The following is a 25,357-nucleotide window of genomic DNA, read 5'->3' as shown; positions in this document are numbered from 1 at the left end:
AGTATTTTATGCTGATACTTACTGCTTGACTGTTTTCAGATCAAAGCAAACAGTGACAGAAAAGCTCTTAGGAGGATACCTAATCCATTATGAGGGAATGATTCCCTCCACCAGCAAGACACAGCAAGATACTGGCACAGCACTGCCTTGCTTCACTCTATACCAAGGGTGTTTGTTACTGGCATCAGTACCTTCAGTTTGGTTAGTCCAGCTAAACGAAACAAAAGCAGACTTTGCACTACAAATATGTGACACCAGGCTTTTGTAAGCTGAATGCAGGTCTCTAAACATGCAACAAACACCACAGCCACAGTCAGGCTATTATTTGGCACTCTGATCAATGCAACATCGCAAGTCTCTCATCCCAGTAATTCTCTTCTTTTGAATTGATATTGGGTGAGATTATTAGAACACAGCCAGAAAATTATGATCACAGTTTATACTCCTAGCTTTCACAAATGATAGGTTAAGGTTTAGCAGTGTAGTAAACTATAATCAATAACCTTATTACTTCTGCAATAATGTGAAAGCACTGTATAGATTGCATCCATATTGCTTAGCCTAAAAATAAACGTGTACAAACAAATAAAATGCACCCAATATATATATACACACGACTCATTTGTGAAAAGCAATCATTTGTGCTGAGAAGAGCAAAACTGCAGTTTTGAGCCAATCAGACAATGAAAAAATAAAGACAAAACAATAGAAGCTTAATTATTATTATTTTAACATGTTAAAAATACAGTCACATCAAAATAGGATACACAGTTATAAAACTGTTGCAGATGACATAAGAAAATAGTGTGTATATATTTTATATATAAAAATCTACAGTATTTACTACTGCTGATACATATTTTGGAGCTTTGTGTTGCTTGCACAAATAAATTGTACAGCTTTGTTATGAATTACAGAACCATCGTTAAATACTGAGATTATTACACTTAGTCACAATATTATATACATACATTTCTAAGCTGCTGTAAGCAATCAGAACTAAGGTAATCCCAAATCATATTTATCTTCACAATTTTAGAGTTTCAGTGTAGTGCTTTGCTACCATTACTTCGCTGCAGTTTGCAATCCTTAAAATATAAAATTGCCCAGTTCATTAAAAATTACATCAGACACATCATATACACAAAAAGTTTTTGAAATATACTAAGTAAATGTTACTTCCATTTGTAAAAATTGTTTTACTTCTGTACCTTAAAACTTACAGAGCCAACCTGCAGCAATAATAGGCACTAAAGCTCATTCTTTAAAGGAAAAAAAAATAATCCACTTCTATGTCTTTAATTAACAAATCTTACAGAACAAAAGATAATAGGACGACCTTCTAAACCATCCAAAACTGATGGTGATACCAATGCTTGGTCCTTAAGCATCAGAAAATCTCTCTGCTAAGCACTCCAAGGACCTCTTCTGGCAAGATCCTTATCTGCCTCAACTCCCATTGGCTTCAATGAGAGGTCGGTGCATCCAGCACTTCCTACCCGGCACTCATCCTACACGGGCCACTCTAACCTGCATTTCTGCCACCCCATTTCACAGTCAATGAAAGGAAAACACAAAGCAGAAGAGGCTGCAAACACTCATTAAAAACAGTTACTAGGAGTCTAAGCTTCCTATTAACAGTCAGGTTGATTTTAGAGTTTAAAAAAAAACAAAACACATTCTCTCAGCAGCCCATGTCCAATCACAGACACGAGTCCTCTGGCTCTTTAGAAGGGGGAGAAACAAAATAGAACTGACATGACAAAGCTTAACAGAAAGGACACTGCATATGCACACAGCTCAGGGGCTATCAAGTCACAACCAAGTGACTCAAACTCCTGCATGTGCTTCTTGAGAGCATCAAGGAGCCAGTAATTCTCTGATACCTATGAGATTTGGCCTTGCAACCAATTTGTTTAGTTTGACAGCACAGCATGGCAAAAAAAAGTGAAGGGTGCAGCACCATTTTCTGGATGTGGCATTACTCTTACTGGCTCCAATATTTTGCATATATGACATTCTGAAGGTAGATTTAGGTGCAAAAGTAAAAATTATCCACTTTCAATTCACCTAAGAAACTGCCCTGAATTTTAAGCACCATTCCTTAGCCAGATTATAGAGATGTTTTTGGCTTTCTGCTCTTGCCTGCCTGCTCCTTCTTGCTGAGGAAAATGACAAACAGTAGTCAAAGGAGAGGAAATTAACTCTCACATAAATTTAAATTAATAATCCCAAAGTATCTCTCCTGCTCAGAACAGATACTGGGATACTGAGGCAGCTGTATAAAAATGACAGAAATTCCCATTCAAAATGAATGGCTTCTCAAATAAATTATAAAGACAAAGTAATATGAAATAAAAGTACTTCACAACCTCTGTCCAAAGTTAAATGCATTTACATTTAAGCTCTTTAGTTCTTTTCCAGATGCATTTGTGTATGTAAGCGCACACTCACGCACACACATACTTAATACAGTGCATTAACAATGTCAGTCAAAATAAAACTTGCAAATGTGTTAGGTTTTAGGCAGAAAGATCATAACACAAGTTATTTCAATTTGAGGAAAAATGACAGTATTAGCCATACCGTGTATATGACCTTATTGCTATTGCTATGTCTATGTGCATCAGATCACTTTCAATAGCTTCAATGCAAGTCTACGAACTCACCCAGCCTTCAGTGAAAAGTCTGAAACAGCTCTGAAATAGTGTTGTTATTTTTTGCAGAGTCACATGGACTGTCCACATTTCATAGAAGAAATGAGGTGGACTACTACTAACACAGTAATGTATAACTGGGTTTGGATCTTGCCATTTTAATAAGAACAGACATTTTCAGAGAAGCACAGATTCATGCACAGATAATCCATCATTTCTATTTCGGTAGTGTTGGACTTGAGCTGATGGATTTGAATATTGGTATTGTGGTGAACCATGCTCTTCAAAGGTTGGTGAAGTCCTGTATCTTATTGGGCTATCCACAGAAACAGCAGGAAGACTATGGTCTTGAAAAGGTGTTGACTGAAAATGCTGGTATTTCTGGAAATTATCCAAGTGGCCCCTGTTAACGTCTTGGCTCCAGGGCTGCCTGTAAGGTTCATGTCTATACACGTAAGCAGCATCTGGCCACTTTCTGTCTTCTGGTAAATAATCCACTGGAGGCATTATGAATTTGACACCTGTAGGGGACCTCAAGTTGCTGGTGTAAGCATCAACAGGGGCTACATCTATCCGAGTAGGGGCTGGTGACAGAGGATTTTGGCGACCCGCAGGATAGGAATTCACTTGTAATTTATCAGGAGAATAATCTGCTGAAATAAAAGAGCCATATGGCCTACCAGAAGGGCTGGTTCGATTCCCATGATAATGAAGAGGTATAGAACTTGTATTGCTTATGCTGGAGATATGCTTTGGAGAATTTCCATGATAAGTAGGAGGATTGCTATAAGAGGGCAGCAGCTGCTTTGTGTTTAGTCCATGAGGTGGTCCATCAGATTGCAATGAATATTTTGGAGATCTGGGTTGTGAAGTAAAGGTATAATTGTTGGACATTTTTAATGGAGCAGGTATTTTTTCAGTTTGTTTTCTTGGACTATTGGTATATGCTACATGCCTAGGACTCTGTGGATGAACTCTCTCAAGCATTTCTTCAACAAGATTCTCACTCTCATTATCAGCTTCTGGAACGTTGTCATACTGTGAAGCATTAGACCCACGCTTACCTTCATCAGCATCCAAAACCCTCATCTTTTGTTTTACATTCAAAGGCTGTGTTTCTGTAGGACTTGGTGGTGAGCTTGAATTATTTATTGGCCTTCCTTTCACCTCTGCAGTAAGTTTCATAGTCTTTTCAATTATTTTCATATCAGATGGTTTATTCCACTTAGGTACAAATTCCCTTCTTGTATGTGAAGTAGCATTAGAATTTTGGTTAGCAGCTGCATTATCATATTGTTTTGAGTTGTCTTGCCCAGTTAGCTGAGGTTTTCTTCTGGCATCAACCTCATTTTTAGACTGACTACTCTGAGTGTCTATCGGGCGAGACTTCTGCTGTTTTAAGGAAGGTTGCTTTTCCAGAGAATTAATTCTTTTTCGGTTATTTGGTGAATTTTCTGGTTCTTCTACAGGAGATGGTCTCCTCTCTGTCCTTCTTATTGTTTGTGTACCAGTGCTATTTTGTCCATTAAGCATTGGAGTGGAATTAAGCGTAGCAGGCTGAGGTCCTGATGGAATTTGCCCCAACGGCTTCTTTGGAAATTCGTCTTCTTTACCTAAAATAAGAACAGTAATAGTATAAATTCACATTTGAACAGAAGTCTTCTTTGATCTGTTGGTCATGAAAGTAAAAATAACAAATTCAATTATCTAGGCCTCTCTCTGGGTCACCATTCTGTCAAACCTCAAAGGTATTTTATTGAGACTGAACAAAGATTTTGTTTAGGCTCTCATCTTAACCAGTTATTCTAGTCCTTCCCCCTGAAGCTGATGCATTATTGGCAAGCTTTTGCTCATTGACAACACCATAGCAAAAATAAGTACATTAAAAAAATTTCCCTCCATAATATTTTGGCTGCATTACCTATTCTGTATGTACCCCGCCCAGCACTGTCCGCATCTAATTAAATAAACCAATTTCTTCACTTTAAAGATCCTTTCTGATCTTTAGAATCCCTCTTCTAATCCACTATCTTCAATACGCTCATCTTTTACTGTTTGCCTCTGGTAAACCATGCTCTCAGCTCTGCACTTACATGTACAACCTCTCCAGCAGACATTTTGGTACTTTCTCTCACTACTTTTCTGGTAGTTAACATTTATTAACATCTGCACAATTATGTCTTCGTTCTCTCTCAGTCCTTGTTTAGGAAATGCCATTCTCGGTATTAGGAGTCTACATCATAACTAGAAGATGCTATACAGAATCACCATTTTGTTCAATTAAGTTTTTAACAGAAAAATTCTACATTGATTCCTCAAACAAGTGTTCAACGGGCAAATCTCACCAAACGCTAACAGCATCATTTACAGAACTCTGATATTTCTGGTAAGTTCTTCCATTCCTGAGTCCAATACATCCCAACAACCATTGTTAAACATTAGCTATGTGGGGATTCAGAATAACCCACGCTGCCACTACAGAAAGAATAAAGATGTGCTTCATTCATTGCTGAATTTTGTTTGTAGAACAATTTACATAAAATTTTCCACTCTCCTTAGAAGGCAACACCCTTCATGATCTTAGCCAAAGTCTTTTATCACATCTACTTGCACATAACTTCTTTAACTGTATAATGCATTACTTTTCCAATTATAAGTAGAAAAGGTCACATACTTCTCATTACATTTATGAATCTGAATCTTACTTGATGTTCAGCATTTCCAAAAACAAACAACTTTTTAAAGTCAGCCAAACGAATCCTACTGTGCACCTATTAGTAAAAGCACTACTGTAGAGAGGAAAAAAATACGGCTACCCTTAAATGCTATGCAAAATAAAACATGTAAAAGAGCTATAAATAAGTTTAATTCCTGCTCCTTCCTTGTGTAAGAACCGTCAAATCTTCCTCCATCATCGAAGACCTCAAAGTTACTTAAGATCTTGGAAGATTTTAAAGTTAACATCACTTTTTCTAGTTATTTGTAATTAAAATTCCCTTTAATTGTCTATAAGAGTTCATGTGAGTGAAGCCACACAAACATCTCTATCTCTGATGTGAGTGCTGCACTAAGAGAGAGAGCCATATTCATTTTTACAGTCAATAGTATGAGTTCAATCACTGGTAACTGGTTCGTGCTAGAGGTACACAGAGGAAAGCCAGCAGCCAAGGTCAGTGTTATTTATTGTAACAGCATAACAAATTATCATCATGGATCAGTTGCTATATAAACTAAATGAAAACTTACAGTTTGTGCCAGCTAGGATGTAGCAAGAAGACAGCAGAGAGAAATACAATGATGCTATGAATCATGACAAGATAGCTAAATAAAGAGTACTTAAAAAATACAGCCTCATTTTGCCAAACAATTAAACTCCCCTTCTCTTGGTATTCAGATCTTCAGAGGAGGACAAAGTTCATATGGAAACATCCTTTCCTTTAGAAAAACATAACTTCAGAAACTTCACTTTATATATAATAAATCCTGCCTACCCAGGTTTTCTGTAGAAAAAACTTTCCAGTCTTATTTTCCCCAAGCTAACCTCAGCTCAATTACAACCATACAAGTATTAAGATATACAAATCTAATCTCTTACATTGAAAGTACTCGTGGTCCACACTGTTATGCCTTGGTAAACAAAATTACTCATGAAAAGCCCCCACCCCTCCAAATGTAAGATTCTAGACGTCAGATACTCTTACATAATTACACACCTGGCATACTATGCTCTGTGATGCACAAGGTACGCAAGAGTGCTAAAATTTACGTGGTAGGACCTTAGCGTCAGGCACCACTGAGTGGGTCTTGGAAATAAAGCATCACAGTTTGTTCTCCATCTCTGTGGGAGCCCATGATTCTCCAATCAGGCTAAAATCTGAAGTAGGGATCTGTAGATTTGCACTCCCCAGCAGCACATCGCTACCAAAACAGAAGATGAATGAGTCGCATGGATGCTGCAAATGAATGATTTAACAGCTCTGCAACATACTCTCTTCTGCACCAATCTCTTCAAAATTGTCCATTATTGTCAGTTTGGCAAAAAGCATTTGCATCATTTAGTTTCCATCTGCACTCACTAACACAGTGGCAAGCAAAACTGAAGAACATACCTTCTAAATAAAACTGAATTTTGCCCATAATAAATATTCCCAATACTGAAACTGCATGTTACAATGCTTTCAATCTTATTAATCTTAGTTATTAAAATAGCATGAAGCCTGAATTAAGAAACAATACTCAAGGTACATACCAGATATTTGTCATCTAAATTACACAGAATACAGACTTCATATGCTGCTACACGTATAACCTCCATGGAAGTTATAGTGTGCTATTAGAAAATGGCTCCTCAGCATCTGTACTTTATTTAATTTCTCCCCATGTGTACCATAACTGTTTTAGTAAAATGATTTTTAATTCCATCCTTGTAACTCAGCTATTCAGACTATATGAAAAACAAAAAACGTGAGCACAAGATCAGTTACTCTAGTTCCTGCAATGCTTCCTTCATTTGTACAAAGATGTTAAAGGCATGAACAAATTTCCTTTCTTCCTTTCTCTAAGAAATGCGCACAGAGCAATATGAGATCCTTTGAAATACACATTTAAGGTGGGTTTTGTGGGAGAGTTTTTGTGTTTTTTTTTTTAATTTCATGCACTTAAGGTTTCTTAATTACTATTAAGCTCTAATAAAACCCAAGTGAGAGTACTGCAAATGTCCTTACTGCATTCTACCTAGGCTGCTTTGAAGATTGCTTTCAGTCGACTTTCCTTTACATCTGAGGGTAAAAGGACATGTTACAGTTAGGTACATGTAGTGCACCCTGTTTAGACAATGTATGTTATAATAGGAATTACAGGTGTGAAGTAAGTATCAGAAGTCTTAGCGTTTCTGCTGTGAAACTTTTACAGCTTGGAATTAATTCACATACTGAGCAATAAGCAAAGTGTTTGAAGACAACAGTAGTTCATTTAGAAGAAAACCTTTGCACTCTAACAGCACTATATCAAGGCCTCTGCCTTTTAATAGGCTGGTAATACTGGAGCCTAGAGTTCTCACAGAAAGCAAAATTATGGCATAATGTTTATGTGCGGAGGGAGGGGCCAATGAAGTACAACTCTAAATCTTAGCCACAAAGCTTCCACAGAATTTGTTTTAACTTGACCTCAAACTGAAGCAACTGAGAAAGCTTGCTTAATCAATCACATTTGCATCTGCAAAGACCACGCTGCTAGAGATGCTCAGTTGACTAGCCAAAGCTACAAAGCACACGCTCAGGTCTGTTACAAGAAAGGCTTCAGCTCTCATTCACCTCCTGCCATAACAAACATTGGAAGGAAATAAGTGGTATAAGGATCCATGGTGCTGCAGCACAAAGACATCCCCCAAACTGGTCAATTTCTGAAGGAAAACTTGTTTTAATAAACTGAAGATTTAAAAAAAAAAAGAATATTTAATTCTAATTTAAATATACAGATACATACATACAGAGAAGCATGCATGTAACTACCACTTCCAGTGGAACTACCAAAGTACTTTATTCTTTAAATTTCCTGAAGTTTAGAAAAGTCCACACAATTCAACAGGTAGAGAATAACCACATCTACAGCATGCACTTTAATACAAGGAGACATTCCTCAAATGCACAAAACAGCATGCAGTCTATGTCTATGAATGCTCTAAGCAGTCCACTATCACCAACAATGGGAAGAAAAACACATGATGCTGCATGCAGGCAAGAAAGAAAAGGAATAGAAGCAGAAAGCAGAGGAAAAGAAACCACAATGCAGAAGCAAATGTAAGAAATTAAATCACAACAAACGTCTCCACTGTTAAGAGGTACACAGATACCTTGCCAGAGAAGCATGCAAAAGCACCAGTTCTTCTGACAAGCTGTGCATCTCTTATCTCCCCATTTTCCACTCCAAATATGCCTAATGCCTCTCATGCAGCTCTCAGCCATCATCTTTTCTATGACAGCTAAACTCATTGTTCACATTTCTGAGATCTGAACATGCAGAAATTTTATCTGGATGTTTTCAAGGGCATTAAATTGAATCTGTTTGTGCTGTTAACCCTAAGTCTGAGCTAATTCACATTAGGGGCCTACATTCCCATCTGAAACTATACGAACAGAGGGACTTTTCAATCCTACTAATAGCACTTCTGGGACAAGTAATCTTCTGTACAATGTATGATGTTTACATACAATGCTTAAAGGCACTCTAAACTAGAATGTAAGACAAAGCTGTCCAGCTCAGCTGGTAGATGTTTTGGCAGCAGCCTCCACAATCAGACATGCCTTTATCTTTTGAAGCTAACTGGGCAACCAGATTTTTTCCCAGGCTGACAATATTACCACAAGATGCAGAACTCCATCTTCTGTCCCCATACTCCTTCAATAAAACAGCTTCCTAGATGCAGTTTAGTTACTGGCTTTACCCAAAGACAAACATAATAGTTTATATTAGAATTTACAGAGCTGGCACGACAGGATTTTCTATTTTTCACTCAAAAGAAAGGTAGTGATTGAGCTGGTTTGTATATAGTACAGTATAAAACAAGTAAATGACAAAGAAAATAGGGCAAAAGTGTGGGGAAAAGGAGAAAAATGGAAGTGGAGGTAATTTAAATGAAAAAAGAACAATCAGGTGCTTGTTTGCTGCTGATAAATATACTGCCTAACATGAAAAGGAACAAAGTAAATATAAACAGATCTGACTGCTCTCCAAAAGATTAAAAAATTCAAGTCATATTAAAGAAAGTTTTGGTCTACTTACTCCTGCTCTAGCAAGTCTTGGTCACCACCCAGTGGAAGTCAATCTCAACTACAAGACTTTTACAGATAATTGCTTCAGGAGGCATTAGCAGCCTTATGCATTGAATAGCAGACATATAATTGGAGTAAAGTGCTTTAAGTGCTCTCTCTGGTGAATAGCAGTCTAGTCCTTAATTTCAGGACCAGAATACATGCACTCTGACTGTTCTAACACAGTTTTCAAGGATGGTAATGGTCATAAAAACAACTCTTCAAAAGACATCTTGATATTTTGCATTTATTTTCCATCTGTGACTTCCCATCTTGTTCAGTTTACAAGTCCAGGTACATTTTAAAGAAATTTAAGTGCCTGAACCAAAAGCTCAAACTGCTGCCCAAAAGTCACTCTCTGTTCCTCCTCTTTTGGAGGAGATGCTCAAATGAAATCTTGCTTGACAACTTGATAATGGTAGAACAAAACACTCCTTGCCTTCCCAATACTAGGTCACTTTTGTAATACTGACAATAACAACAACAAAATTTATAAACATCTACATTTAGAAAAGTAATAGAAATGTCAACAAACTTGGTCACTGAGGTGACACAAGTGTGTAAATGGTTTCTCAAAAAATATTAAAAAAAAAAAAGTAGAAGTAATCTGTTCATTTTTTTTTATCCCTAACTCCATGTTTCTTCCAGAAAATACACTTTCCTGTGCTATGAACAATAACCAACAGAACTATCTGAGTCATATTCAACAAAAGCATGCAAGTTTTAAACAGTAAGCATTTTTTCAATGATGCAAAGCCTATGTCCAAAATTGCTGAAAATAATATGCTAATTATATTAGTATAATTCTATAAATGCCATTTTCCTTCATAACACTGTAAGGCCATATCACACAAGAATCAAGGCAGAAAAATTAGTTGATTAGAATATAAAGTGCATCATAAAAACTGCTACTTGTGTGTTCTTCAACAACAAGTGAAAAATCCAAAATTCCTCTGAAACAAAACACAACCAAAAGAGATATACCATCAGAAACAAGTCGACTCACATATTTGCAATATTTTGGCTGTCAAAAGGTGAATTAAGAGCAGAAAACCAACATTATTTAACAGATCAATCACGTATTTCTGCACTGTCGCAGGTGAGTATTTAAATTAGATAAATATCTGCATAAACAGCATTCATAACAAATTTACTGAAACATACCTCTAAAGATAAGTAGCAGGTATACATTTACAAAATGAAGATGTAAAATCCAAATTTTGCTAATTGTCTCCAAAGATGGAAAAGACTGGGAGAACTAGAAGAATGTAATCAGTTTAATGCAGGTGTTTCCAGGCACTAAAATAGTTCAGGTGATCAAAAGAACAATGACAGATTCCAAATTAGGCAATATTTCCTTAAAATTAAGATGTAAGACTTTATCTCTGACTTAAGGCCTTCTCCACTGCTGTAAGGTCTATTAAACTTTAATTTAACAAAAAAGTCCATCCCAGGATCTCTGTCTTCTCTTTCCAGGACACCTTGCATCAAAATGTGGGGCATTTTAAGAATTTTGCAATTCCTTTAAATGAAAGATAAGAAAAGGATCTGCATCAAGAAACTTTGAAAAACAGTATATGCCAGTGAAATTCTTTTCACCATCTCTCAATGAAAGAAGAGATTTGTGTACTCAGACCTGACTCCTTGAGAAGATACAAACAGGAGTTTCATGAATTTAAGCGACTGTGCTGCTCAAGAACCTGCTGTGGACACCCTGCATAACGTTCCAGTCAACCTAGAAAATACTAATTGTCTTTTCTACTAAATCTGCTTGAGAATATGTCAGAGGAGAAGTACCTTACAGGACTGTCTACTCCATAAATGTCACAGCCTGCTCCTCTGAGGGCCTGACAATAAGCAGCATCCTTATCCATTCAGTCACTGGAACACAGATACCTACGTTGGGTTTTGAGAAGAGCAAGTAATGAGCCATACTCTGAAGGCTGTAGTTGCCAAGTACAGACCATCCTACATAGATCAGTACTTAAAACTAGAAATTAGCAGAGAAAGGCATAAAAATCTGTGGTCTGCTTTATGTAAAACAGTCCTGGTGCTGGCAAAGGCATTTAGCTGACATCCAAAATCAGGCTGATCAATACAACTGTGCTCCTGGATGTTCTCAAATGTTCTGGCAGAGCACCTTAAGGGTTTTATCAGTGCCAAAGTGTTCAACAAAGTCCCTTCTCTTCTCTGTGCTCTAAAGGTAACAAGGAACTCCTTAATACAGTGGGAGAAACCATGGAAGAAGCAAACCAGGGAAGCTACATTAGACACCAGCAGCCATCTACTTTAACATAACACAAAAATTACCTCTTTAAATACTCTACCACTGCTTATTAGGGCAAGAAAATCCATACTGCTAACAAATGATGCCAGATGGAAAATTCCACAGAGCTCAAGTAGCTCTCTGCTATTCCAGGATGACTGATACTGAAGCAACTGTAAGATGGAGATATTTTTCAATCATTCATTTTTATTTTAGTTCTGAGAGATGTAATTGCTGCTCAATGCAAAAAAAGTGCAAGACAGGAAGTAGTACTTTGATTTCAGCTGAGACAATAAAAATAAACATCCTTTTTTCAGGCAATAGTGAATACTTAAATGAACAGTTTGGTATTTTTGTGCATATTACTGCATGACATACAATGATTTCATAAATTTTATATGAAATTAAATGGAAAATAGTAAAAAGAGACCGAAGGTAGAAAAGATAGTAGAATGAGACAGACGTGAGCAAAGCTGAATGTCCAGAAAATCTGGAGAACTTGTGCAAAAACATTACTGCCGGATGATAGTGATTAGTAAAACCAAAACAGAAAGAAAAAAAGAAGAAAAAAAAAAGACTTAGTGAAATTCGTATGAAGAACAATGAGTCAGCTTCACTTAACTATAGATAACAGCAGAAAAATCAACTAGATTTCCAAGGATTAGGATAAAGGTATTTCATATTTATTCTGTGAGGCTTTCCCAGGCTACTTTCAAACGGGGAAAAAAAAGCTCACTTCCTCATCTAGCAACAAAATATACTTCACTTGAGCACTGTTTTTCTTATTTTTATTTTACTGCTCAATCTTCCTCACTCAGGATGGAAAAAAGAAGACATTTTTAAAGCAACTGATGTTCCTTTAGCTTTCCAAAAGAAAGAAACAATGTGGATTAAAACAATGAGTTTCCTGCCAGCTAGTCATATCAAGACTCACACATACAAAATATGAAACCATACAACTCACATTCAGCTTCAGGAAGATGTATTCACTGTTCACTAATTTTGGTTTTTGGCTTCCATAAGATGACTCCCTGTGTCTCAAACAAGCTAACCACTTTGTGGCCTTAGGCATCATGGACAGCTTCCTTTAATTGTTTTGCTAAGACTCAATATTCTCAATCAAAATTTCACTTGAAGGCTTTTTACATTCTCCCAAAAGAAAAACCTTAAAACATAAATCAGATAGGAACTGCCTGCATTTATGTATATTTCATTCAAGAAAACTTACAGTGAATTCTGTATTTCCCACATAAACTCTCACCGTAAGTTGTGTCTATGTTATTTTCCAAGGTGGAGAAAACAGGAATTACATCACATACTGATCTATAAAACGTCCCATAACTCTTCAGCTACCACATTTTCAAGTAGAAAACAGACAATCCACACTGGTGAAATTTACTTGACCACATCCATGAACTAAAAATAACTTGAGTTTCTGAAAGGCAGCAAAAAAATCTCTGTTCACATGCAATCGCTGATAACTCTGTATTTACATTTTAACAGAAAGCACTCCAATGCACCTATCTTCCTCTACCACTATGGACTGGAATTGAAGCTAAAAGACAAAGTTGTTCATTAACATATTTACTCACATCCAGTCACTGTGATCAAGCATCAGCTGAGACAAGATGTCTAACATAAGCTGACAACTGAAGAGCAGTGATGAAAAGTGCAACTTGTTCTGAAGAATAAGAAAACATTGCAACCTAGCTTAGGAAAATGGAGAGAAGCAGGGTGGAAAAGCTGTGATTAGAAAGGGGAAGAAACAGCATGAGCAGTAAATACGAAGAAGAGCTGCAGACTCACTAAAGAAAATAAGTATATGACTAGAAGAAACGAGAACAACGAAGAAGCAATTAGGAGCAAGACTCAGATCTCTGTTTTGGGTAGGAGAAGGCATAATGAGGGATACGTTGTAAAAATTCAGAATGAGGGAAAAGCATAAGAATGTGGAGCAAGAGAAAGTGGGACAAGAAGCCAAGGTGATGGGAAACAAACACACAGAGTGTCTGACTGTGCGTCTGAGAGACAGATCCACTAAGAACCAGAAGAAACATGCATATCTTCTCCTGATGAAGAGCCCTGAAACTCCAGTGCTGAATGCAATAATTAAGGTGTACTGAAACACAAAAATGAAGTTCCATAATGAAAGAGCTTCAAGAGGAATTATCACCAGACTACACAGGCAATCTTTATTCTGACATTTCTTAACTTCTGAAATCTAACAACTTAAAAGTTAAGGCTGTTTCTGCCATTATTTTATTTTCTTTTAAAATAGGTTTCCTTCTCATGTACTATTTTACAAATTGACAAGGATAAAAAAGAACTAAGCATAATCATAACAAAATTCAGTTCAGTTGCTGAGGATAGAAAAGTGATCAAAAAGATGACAGGATCTCAGTACAGGAAGAAGAGAACCTATAGATATTTCTTAAGTAATATCTTGAGAAACAACACTCACTGCTCTACAACTGAACACAAAGCATGAACACAAAGAGTGAGCAAAAATGAAGAAAATAATACACTTAAATACCCAGAGGGTGTATCACTTGCAAAGAATTAAAAAAACTGGATTGGACCAACTGTCTGACCTGATGTTTGTTTCATAGCTATCCAAGCCACAAAATTATTTGTATTCTCAGACAACAGTGTTGCTTCAAATAATTGGAAACTGTGATATTTTATACATCAAAGTTATCAGATCAGGGATGCTTTAAAGTGCTGTGCCATTAGCTTGTAATCAGTAAACCAAACAATGAGCAAAAAAACCAGCAAACTCACAAAATGAAGGGTGTTGCTTCTCAACTGTAAAATATTTTGGAAGAAATAAGTATGCAGTGATGAAGAGACAACCGTTTCCACAGTCTTTACCAGAATGAATTAACACTTTAAAAATGGACAAGGTGTAAAAAGCTCCAAGTATCTAAATCTGCATCTGTACAAGTATCTTACCAGCTACTGGTAAATCCAACTTGGCTCGTTTCAATTCTGATATAGAATTTTGGAGCTGTTCTATTACATAGTCATCTTCATAGAAGAAATCCTTAGCTAGAGTCTCCTGCAGAAATTCTACAAGCTCTTCCATTTGTAATTTCATCAGATGTTCTACATAAGAAGAAAATACTATTATAAATAAAAATATCTTGATTAAGAACATAACATTTCAAAAATGTATGCACAATATCAGATGCTTTTGTTGTTAAAATAGAACAAAAAAAAAAAGGCCTATTTGTTAAGCACAAAATAGAACTTTGCACTAAAAATCTACAAAACGCATCAGAAGTTCACTTGCAAATTGATACAGAATGCTATTTAGAACAATGTTTTCCAAAAAGGGGCATCTTCTAAAAATCTTCTAAATACAAGTCACTTGTCTTTGGTCTGCTTATGTTACATCCAACAGTTTTGGATCTTCATGTTTCAGCCTGCAGCCCCAACTTACGAAACACTGGTATAGATCTCTAAAATATACATCATTTATTTAAAAGCTTTCAAAAGCAGTAAAACAGTTTAAGATTTGACATTTAAGGTATTCTCATTCACAACTGAATTAACTTCCAATGAAATGGTTATGGCAGTTCAGAACCATTGCTTCAGGCATTATTTGCCACTTCAATTAATTCAGGTCATATTCTGAAAGCCGTTTTATAGTTACCAGATTCTTTTTCTTTCCCATTTTATACAGCTATAAGGCCACGTTTCCTACACAAACGTTTTGCTTTCAAGGCTGTAACTGCATGCTTATACAGTTTCATAAGGATACACTAGTGAGCAAGTGATGACATCAATTCTGCAAAGAGTTTCACATAGACTTCTAAATTTACAAAGAGTCCATTCGTTTCACTGAGAAAATGCAAAAGTACCACAGGTAAATGGTACTTGAGCTACAAGCTATCAATCACCTGGAGAAACATCTAAGGATATTTAGAAGTAAACAGTCATTCTCAGAATTGGAACTTCATGTGCTATGGGGGCAGGCATAGACGGGCAGGCACTATGGGCAGGTGTAAATGCTTTGGACAATGCTTTTGTTCAAAACTCCAAATCTTATTTTTCCAGTCAGAAAAAGATGGAAGAAAAGATCATCTGGTCAGACTACTGAAATTCTGAATTTTAATGACATTCTTGGACAAACAGCACTATAAAATGAGATGTAACACTGGTGGTTCATTGTTGCTGAATTGCCTGTTGATAAGACTTTCAGGTATTTACAGGCACAAGATACCAGCCTTTTTTTCTCTGGATTCTTTTAACATTTTTTAGAAACTTGTAGTGGCTAGAAAGCCATTTACAAAGCAAGCAAGTAGAACATTTTTTGCCCATTTTATAACCAGCAACAAAGCTGAACCCAGGCTGATGTTTAAATAACTTCCTTATTTTTCTGAGTAACTTACATTAAAAGACAAATACAGCAGAATATAAGTTTTTAAATTTGTATGGTGTGTCTAATTATTTTTTATTAAGTAAATCAAGTATGATTTCGGGGCAATGATAGTACTATCTGGAAGCCCACTGGAAAGATGGTACAATTTTTCTTTGACAATCACTCACATTAATAAAGGAAAGATTTTGCTCTGCTTGTTCGTAAGGAGAGAAAAACACTTGTCATGAATTGCACAAGGCAAAGAAGAAACTAAGATCTGTCACACAAAATAAGAACAAAACTAGCAGAAAGCCTATTTAGCATTCAAGGCTCAAGAGATTTCTTACTTCTGTGTATCTTCAGAATTGTGTACGACATAGCAGTGAGAACCCGCTCTCCTTCAAGTATGTAGATATCCCATATCCTGAGGCTTAACGTAAAGGGAGTCTGCGATGAAAGAATCAAGAGTGAAAACAGTCTGTTCAAATCCACAATTAAAAACAGAAAAAGAAAATGGGAAACATACTCACGCGATCAAGGAAACACTGGAAAAACCATTTTGTGGTGTAAAAGCTAGTGGACATCTCCTGAGAGTCCTGTAAAAACCACAGCATTTTTAAAAATATTCATAAAAATCAAGTAACACTTTATAATGTCCATGAAGAAAACATTTTATTCAATGGCCTTGTGACCAATGAAATCAGTATTTTTTCGCTTCATTAAATACTTTGTTTCAATCAAACAAACATGATTTCCATCCTTATAGGTTTTTTTCATCAACTTCCATCTGTAAGAAATACTATTCTTGTGAGTACTTACCAAATGCTGTTTAAGTTTGGACAAAAACTTATTCAGTATTTTGTCATGATGTTCTTGAAACCTCAACAGTTTCGGAAAACCAGGAATAAAAAAACCTAAGAAAAGAAGTCAACCATAAATGTATTTATTTACTATAAAGACAGTAACATGAAAAAAAAAAAAGGGGGGGGGGAGGGGAATTCAGAGCTCTAAGAATATTTCTCTTCTATAGAGCACTGGATCTGAACAGATATTCATAGCAATATTCTCATGTCTGTGTACAGATATGCACATATTTCTGCTTAAGCGACCACAGTAAAACATCACTACCTTCCCCTAGTGACTATTATTAAGTTAGTAATGGTAGATAACATCACTCTAAATCAATCCTATGCTTGTCTCACTATAAGTCTTCAAATCTGAAAAAAAAAAAAAAGATGCTGTTTAATTGACCGTGGCATCTTAAAAATGTTGCCTATGTAGAGCTCCCTCCCAGGTACCAAAATCAGATCCATTGATTCAACATATAATGAATTGATTTCAATTCATTCCCCAAGACATCTAAAATTTTCTGTGATCACTGAGGAGCTCAATGTTCAACACAGCTTTGTTTTTATGGCTTTTGATTACTACTAGATCTAGAGATACAGGTTAAGATTTTCTTAGTCCATGTTAAAGCTCCAAGCAAGTCTTTGATTCTTTATAAATTCAAATTTCTTGTATGACATTCATGACATTGATTCCTGTTTCAGATAATTATTTATTTATTCATTTGTTTGTTTTTTTGGTCAAAAAGGCAATGGCTTTGTAGAAGACAAACAGAAAAAAGCCAACCAGCACACTAGGTTAAGAACACTGAACTGGATAGGAAGCTACCATGTATGAGAATGTCTTAATGGAAAAGGAGCCAGAGCCTGCTGAGAATTTAAAAAAAATAAAAATAAAAAACCCACAACCCACAACAACCAGTTTCCAGATACTATTTTCTTTTTCAGGTGTCCAAGAACTAAAGCTTTGTGAACCACTATGTCATTAACAAAAGATACTGGAATTCCCAGAGTTGTTCTATCCCTGTGGGCATGCAACGTGCACAGGTCATACTAAATTTGACATGGAAAGAGAGAATAACCAATAATATAAGTGTAACAAGACTAAGAGTGCAGGAAATGTTGTGCTGTGTGAGGCAAAAAGAAAACAAAGGAACTCAACGTTAATGCTTACAGTGTGATTTTTTATTTTTATTTTTTTTACTATGGATTCCTGTCCTGACGTGATAGAATAGCTGCAGTGTTATTTAACACATTCTGTATTAGTTTTCCACTAGTTTTTTATTGCTATATAGACATCCACATAACCAGCTTTCAACTAGTTACATTCCTTTAGAGCTTAAGTGGAAGGGCAACATCTGATTTTCATTAAGAACTATTTGAAATCAACACAGAAAAAACAATTATTAAAAAGTACGTGAACTTTGGTAACATCCAATGGCATCTCAGTATAAAGCTCCAATTGTGTTTTATATTGAACATAAACACATAGCAGCATGGTTCCATTTTCAAATAATTCACAACTTAAATAATCAGGTTGAAACCTAATATATACTAAGGAACGTGACACACCATACCATGCATAGCGTGCTTTGGACCCGAGAGAAGTTTCACCAAGGCCCAGAAGGCATCTTCTTCATTCATGTACATTAGAAGTAAAGCTGTGATCTGGCTCATTCCCTGACAGTATCCAACTTCCTGAAAATTACACAGTGAAAAATATTAAAATCCCAAAAGCAAAAGCCACACACCCATGAGCTTTTAGCTTTTTTTGAGCTAGCATAGCAAAGAGTCTGCCTATCTTGATAGCATGTGGCATTTCCTAATTATGGCACAACCACAAGCATCTGATTTCTGAATATCTAAAATATTGATCAATAGAAGGGATGATGCTCGACAATTCATCTGAAAAATAACCAGGAACTCTCACTGTAACTCTCTAACAATGCTCTAAATCAGGTTTAATACTAATAATTTCAAGTAATTAGAACATCTTATTCCAGAAGGGACACTTTTTCCATTTAGCTGCCTTTGGCTCTGGAGGGGGGAGATTATCTTTTGTCTTGTTTTACAATCAAGGCACCCTCTGATAAACACGGCAGTTTTCAGCAGTGACCTGAAACTACAAACCTGTTCAAGTTTAGCAGCACACAGTACACACAGTAATTAAACACGAAGGGAAAAAAAAGTCCTGTTCCAATACTAAATTTGAGCAACTCCTCTGCTATTAATATTGACTTTTATGGCAGGAACCAACTGTCACTATCATTTCACTGCTCAGATAACTCTGCTGATAAAATATTTAGGAGAATGAATTAATAGTTGAATAATCTTTTTCAGATTTAAAAGTTCTTTTTAAGAACTCCGGAGATAAAAACAAAGAATAAGAACTCTGACACATTAAGAAGAAAAATACAATAATGCTAAAGCAAATTAAAAACTCACTGCAGCATTCCCTTCATCTGTATTGTAACAGCTGACCTTAAACAACATTTTTCATACAATTGGCAGGCATTAGTCTAATGCTGCACAAAAAATATATAAAGGAAATTCTTTCTTCCAGAGTTTTCTCAGCACTTACACTACCAATAAAAAGCTTAAGTCAACATAGGAAATGAAAGATGACAAATGCTAGCAATGTAACTTCATTTATGGGCCGAATAAACATGAGCAGATTGAAACTGGAAATAAAAGCCACATTTCTTAGGACTCTGAAAATTGAAATGAAGTGATGCTTAAGTAGAATAACTGCTCAATTTCACTCTTACTCACAACTTTGGGTATTTTCACATTGAATTGAAAGGGCTTGCTGATGGATGTAAAACGAAAGTTGTTCAAAAGTGATCAGAACAGGCACAGTGAACAAGGGAATAGTGCATAAAACAAAATTAAATTTGGACATAATAACATGTTAAAAATAGAGACATGCAGTCAAAGGACTTTACAAAATAAGCAGGCCTCTAACCCTTACTTCAAAAAAATCCTCATTCAGAACTACAGTCAAGACCAAAGTTACTACTGGAATGTACTTTAATACACACACTGGAGCATATCTAAAACAGGGCTTAAGTGAGGAAGATGCAGCCTTCAAAACCTTCCATCTGTTAGAACACTCCAGGCTATGAAATGCATGCTTACTCCTACATGCACCTTTCTGTAGTTTTTCCTCCCATCATTCAAATGATCTTAACTGGAGGCAAATAATATAATGGGAAGAAATAGTAGTAGTATGAAACTCCAGCATAGCACAAATTCATTATTCTTATTGAATACTATACTTGATCTCAATTAATCTCTATTTATTGTGCAGTCTGCCTGGTAAGACATTCCTAATCAAGATGCTTTGTTTCAACTTCAGTAGCTGAAAACGTGTCAGCAAGCAAATCACTTATTTCTCTGCATTTCCAAAGGTCTCTGAAATGCGTTGTGGTTTTTGGGGGAGAGAGGAAGAGGATAAAGAATTGCAAATAAGTTTACAGCACGTTCAGAGGAGCAGAACATGAAAGTACACAACTTACTGTATTATATATGGAATATGCAGCTAAAACGTGGAATAAAGATTGTTGCCTGGAGAAACAAGAGTAGAGAAAGAAAGTGCTGTAATAGTGGGTATTGTAAAAACAGAAAAACACAAAATTAGTTAACTGTATTTTGGAAATTTGTTTCTCCAACTTAATTTGTCTGGTTCTAAAGAGTAGTAATAAGTGCTTCTGATTTTAAAGCAACATTATATTTTTATCACTTTTCTGATATTTTGCTTGTTTAAAGATTACAAAATATATCTATAACAATTTGAGATGCCAATGGTGTCAGACCATTACTATTACAAATAAGGGATTTGAGACATACATGGCATACGTGTCAAACACTGATTTATTCAGAATGACAGACTTTAAACACACCACACCTAATTTCTGTTTGCAGAACACTAACAGCTGATACTGATTGCAAACAGTTACAGAGAGATAAAACACAAAGTGGGTACAAAGCTGTCTTACTCTTGGCACCCAAATTAAAAGTTGCTTTCGTGACTGCTACTGTCAAACAATCACAATTCCAACTCTCCATCCTATGCTCAGTCCTTCAGACTATATCAAACCCTGCAATTCTAACAGTGAAGTACACACAGCTTTGTCCCTTGCTTTCCATAAAAACAGCTTGTTATCTTGTACTAAACTTTGAATGCAGCAGGACAAAAATATATAAACTCCATGCTTTTCAAATTGGGACATCAAAATAATGAAGAATTCTCATAATACGTTTTTAAACTCACACCTACTTCCTGTGATTTGTTGAGAAGGGAATTTGGAAATATGAATGCCTCCTTTCAACTACAACTGCTAGAGTTTAACTCCTGAGTCTTGTACAGTATTGTGTCCAGTGAAATACCGTCTGCTTGTCACTGATCAGATGTGTAGACAAATATTTGAAGATTATAAAAAGAAATCTTGAGCAAAAAGCTGCTCATTTTCTGTTGGGAAGGAGGATGCAAATTAGAGAACTTTACCAAAATATCTAGAGATTATGGCATTTTTTTCAGTCTCTTGCAGAAACTGGAGCTTACCTATTCTTAGGTAGTAATAAAAAAAATGTAATCTGAAGTACTAGTTATTAATCTTCAGTCTTATTTTACAAGGACAAAATGATAGAAAACAGTTAGGTTGCAGATATCATCCATGAGAACCTTCTGTTATCAGTTATGGGAATTTGAACTACATGAAGGCCAACGTAAGAGCAAATCTCCTTCATAGTAAGGTATAAAAATAATGGTAATGTTAGTACTATTTACACTAGATGGTACCACTGAAGAGTTGTAAAAGAATGACCCCTCAAAAATGTACAGTCCATTGAGAAGTCAAACAAGCTATTGATTTACCTGGAAGACTTTATTTCATTGCTGTACGGAATGATTTCTCAATTTTCATCCACATCGCTGGAAATGTATAATGCATGTACAGTAATTCCAAGTTCTATTCCAAGTGTGAAATTGAAACAGCCAAAGGCTTTTCCAATACACTCTGAGGACGTGCTCACAACACAGCCACAGGGAACAGAGCAGGCTCTGCCAGCATTAGCCCCAGACTGATGGGGTAGTGAGCTTCTACTTCGATTTAAAATGTGCGAGTTAAAACTGAGCTGAGGCTCAGATGCAATACAGTCATTTTTACATAGCATCGTGTCAGCAGTACTGAGAGGCAAGGCACATCAGCTCCGGTGTAGATACCACAACACAAACATATCTAAACTACAGCGTCTGCACAGAATAGTGCTCTCAGCTTTGGGAATTTCTGCTTCATCCTGTGTTGCAACCATCACAAAAATTTCCCACACCTACTTAGAATTTGTCTGCAAAATACCTAGAGGAATAATATAGGAAAATGTTTCTTTTATTATCACATTAAAGCTCATAATTCTTTGAGTATTGCTTTTTGAAAATAGTACACTACTGTAGATGATGTCTTGGAAAGAAAAAGAGACAAAAAAACTCTCCCTATCTTTTCCATCTCAGCAGGGTGCTAATATGGCATGCTAGAAATAATCACAGGATGGCTGAGGTTGAAAGGGACCTTAAAGATCATCCAGTTTCAGCCCCCTGCTGTGGGCTGAGGGCTGGTTGCACTGGGTACACTGGTTGGTTGGAAGTAACTATTTGGCTTCGTAACAGTAATGGTGATTACCTCATAGCACACAGACAACTCTGCTTTAAAAGTCTGGAACTCACATTCAACATCCTTTTTGCAAATCAAAGAGGTCTGAGGCAGATCAGAAACCAGTTATAAAACAAAACTTCTAATTTACTTACTTAACACCGTATCTGTCTCGAAACATAATATGATCTCTGTATGTTCGATTTACATCAAGATCAATTTGCCTAATATCTGGTGAAGACCCTCGTGCTTGGCACTTCAATTTCTAGGAAAAGAATAAAAAACATAAGTTACAGTTTTAATCTTCTGTTCCTTATTGTAAGCTTGCAAAAAGGAGAAACCTACCTAGCTGTACACTTAAACTCATGATTTAAAATCTTTAATATAAAATGGCAACTCAGAAACTCATTCAAAAATATACATGTATACACACACACAAATTCCATATAGTCAAATGCATATTAACATAGTATAAATGTAAAAAGACCAACCCCAGAGCATACACTTTTGTGACAACATTCACTATGTTTCAGCATTTCAAATTTCCAATTGCCATTTCTCACGTAAGTGCAATGAGAAAGACAGCAAGTGAATTTCACTGCTGAGGAACAACAACAGCTCCAGTCTGGACTTCCCAGAAATGACTGAGGGTGGTTTTCATGCTTTTGCTGACTTTTTCTCTAAGCAGAAGAAAAAGTTACATCGCTGCCAGTTACTATTTAAATATAGATAATGGATGTTTCTGGACATTTCCCTAGTCATTTCCTCTGACCTTCTGTTTCAACCAATTTAATGGTAGAATAGCTCAACTTGCTTTAATGTTTTACAATTTAGTCAAATTTTGCAAATGAAAACTTCAGGAAACCTGAAAAGGTTGGACTGCCTTCTTACTTTTCACACCTAAAGTAATTTTTTTCTTGACATTCACTCATTCATTCTTGCTTCTGTCCCTAAAAGCCAAGTATGTGAGACACTTCTATCTGTATTCAACATGGTATTTTCAAAACATTAAGTTAGAAAAGGCGTTTTTATAGAATATCATGGGTATTCATAAGGTAGAATTCTACAGCTTCTGGTTGCAAGAAGACAAAAGGTTTAAAGTACAAGCATCCAGAGTGATTTGTCCTTCAGACAGAAAAGAAGGGATCAGAAAGTTTTAAGATGGTATGAGGACCCAGAACCTAGGATAAGGACCCAGAGCCCATGATCTACTGGAACTACAGGAAAAGAAGTACCCTGAGTCCTAGTCATGGTGAGAACCTCTAGACTGGGCACATAGAGTCTTGGAATCAGAAATGTTAAAAGATGAAGAACTGGTAACTTCCCTGCACCAAGGACTGTAAGAAGCTGTTTCACCTCCCTCAAAACCATGCATCTCCCTTCTAACTTTCATGTGTGCAATTTGTAAATGAGAATTATTATGAGTATTAATATCATTTCAGGAAATGGGAAAAGTGGAGAGCAGTTAAATGAGCTTATTGCAAATAAACAAGCTAGGATTATGATGGAAGGAACTCTTACTACTACCATATTTGAACTACAAAGACACTCTTTTGTTTTGTACTAAATGGCATCAATAATCTCTTAATATGAATTAACATTTTTAAATGCTTTTAGTTATACTCAGTATTCTTTCCCACAACTACATTACTCAGCATGAATTCCATTCTATTCTTTCTGGATCTGCCTCTGGTCTCCCTTATGAAGTTAAACAAAATCTAATAGTCAGAAAGAACAGCCTGTCAGACTAAGGAGTGATAAATAATTCAAGAAGAAGATCACAGAGACCAAAATTTAGATAACATCAATGCCAACATCAATCTTCTTTCATGACCTTACAAGATTCCATGTCTGCTCAGACCCAAAGCGTCGGCTCCTGAAGAGTGCCATAAAAATCAAACTTAGCAATGCATTTCCTTGAAATTCTGGACATTTTTTCTAAAAGACAGTGAACGTTTCAGTTCCAGTGGAGAAAAAACTAAATACTCTACAATGTTATCTTACCTTTCTGTTAGCTATACTGTCTTCCTATAATCTCCTAGTGCAGAAAGATTGAGAGGAAAAGACTAATGTGATAAGATTCAGTTCCCCTTCTGCCTAAATTTCTGGCCTGCATACAAACCTCAGTCTACAGTTTGGGATCTGAAGTTGAGCTTAGATGGCAAACAGCACATCCACAGAAAAAGCAGAATTAGAGAAGAAAAGTTTAGAGGAACATGACCAGAATAATTCAAAGGTGGCTTTAACTACCACCCAGCATGTGGGTGGAACTGGGGTGCAATGCATACCTTTTTCTTTACACTCTACGTAGGATTAGGCTTAAGTGGACAATTTTTGTAGCTTTCAGAGGGTAACACCTCAGTATTAGTTACACCTCTGAGAATACAACAAACTAAATGACAGCACTTTGTAACAGATATCTATGCTTCAACTCAGAGGTAACATGGCATAAAGTTTGCCAACTTGTTCTCCCAGAGGCCCTCTTGGCTTTAATAAGATGGAGAAGGCAACAACTCCTCACCCCCTCGAGAACACCACAGACTCCTCTAACTGATAGTCAGCTGTTGCGGCACTTCCTTAGTAGAAATTTCTCAAGGAAGAGTTGTTGTTTCAGAGGAGAAGAGTTTTGTCTTATATTGTTTCACTTTGCTTTTAAGGGGGCTTTAACAAAGATTTGGGAATGGGAAGAAGAAGGATCAAATTAATTACATCAATACCAGAACCAACAGATAAGCTGGTAAAGTGCTTTCCAATACATGGGGAAAAAAA

General features: G+C 36.2%; 1 protein-coding gene across 9 annotated transcripts in view; it reads right to left on the bottom strand.

Moving 5' to 3' along the window:
* Nucleotides 1-708: 708 nt before the first annotated feature.
* Nucleotides 709-25,357, bottom strand: part of USP6NL (USP6 N-terminal like) — a 113,008-nt gene continuing 88,359 nt past the window's right edge. For all 9 annotated transcript variants that reach the window (XM_003201861.4, XM_019619149.2, XM_010719236.3 and 6 more), the window contains 8 exons: nucleotides 22,744-22,853; nucleotides 20,459-20,507; nucleotides 18,518-18,638; nucleotides 16,915-17,009; nucleotides 16,626-16,691; nucleotides 16,443-16,542; nucleotides 14,685-14,837; nucleotides 709-4,270 (listed from right to left, as the gene is read on the bottom strand). In XM_003201861.4, the coding sequence (XP_003201909.1) occupies nucleotides 2,835-4,270; nucleotides 14,685-14,837; nucleotides 16,443-16,542; nucleotides 16,626-16,691; nucleotides 16,915-17,009; nucleotides 18,518-18,638; nucleotides 20,459-20,507; nucleotides 22,744-22,853 (2,130 nt within the window). In that variant the 3' untranslated portion in view covers nucleotides 709-2,834. The remainder of the gene's footprint in view (nucleotides 4,271-14,684; nucleotides 14,838-16,442; nucleotides 16,543-16,625; nucleotides 16,692-16,914; nucleotides 17,010-18,517; nucleotides 18,639-20,458; nucleotides 20,508-22,743; nucleotides 22,854-25,357) is intronic.

Source organism: Meleagris gallopavo, chromosome 1 (genome assembly GCF_000146605.3).
Source record: "Meleagris gallopavo isolate NT-WF06-2002-E0010 breed Aviagen turkey brand Nicholas breeding stock chromosome 1, Turkey_5.1, whole genome shotgun sequence".
Classification (NCBI taxonomy): Eukaryota; Metazoa; Chordata; class Aves; order Galliformes; family Phasianidae; genus Meleagris; species Meleagris gallopavo.
The sequence above is the reverse complement of the archived record's forward strand: the minus strand, read 5'-3'. Positions and strand labels throughout refer to the sequence as shown.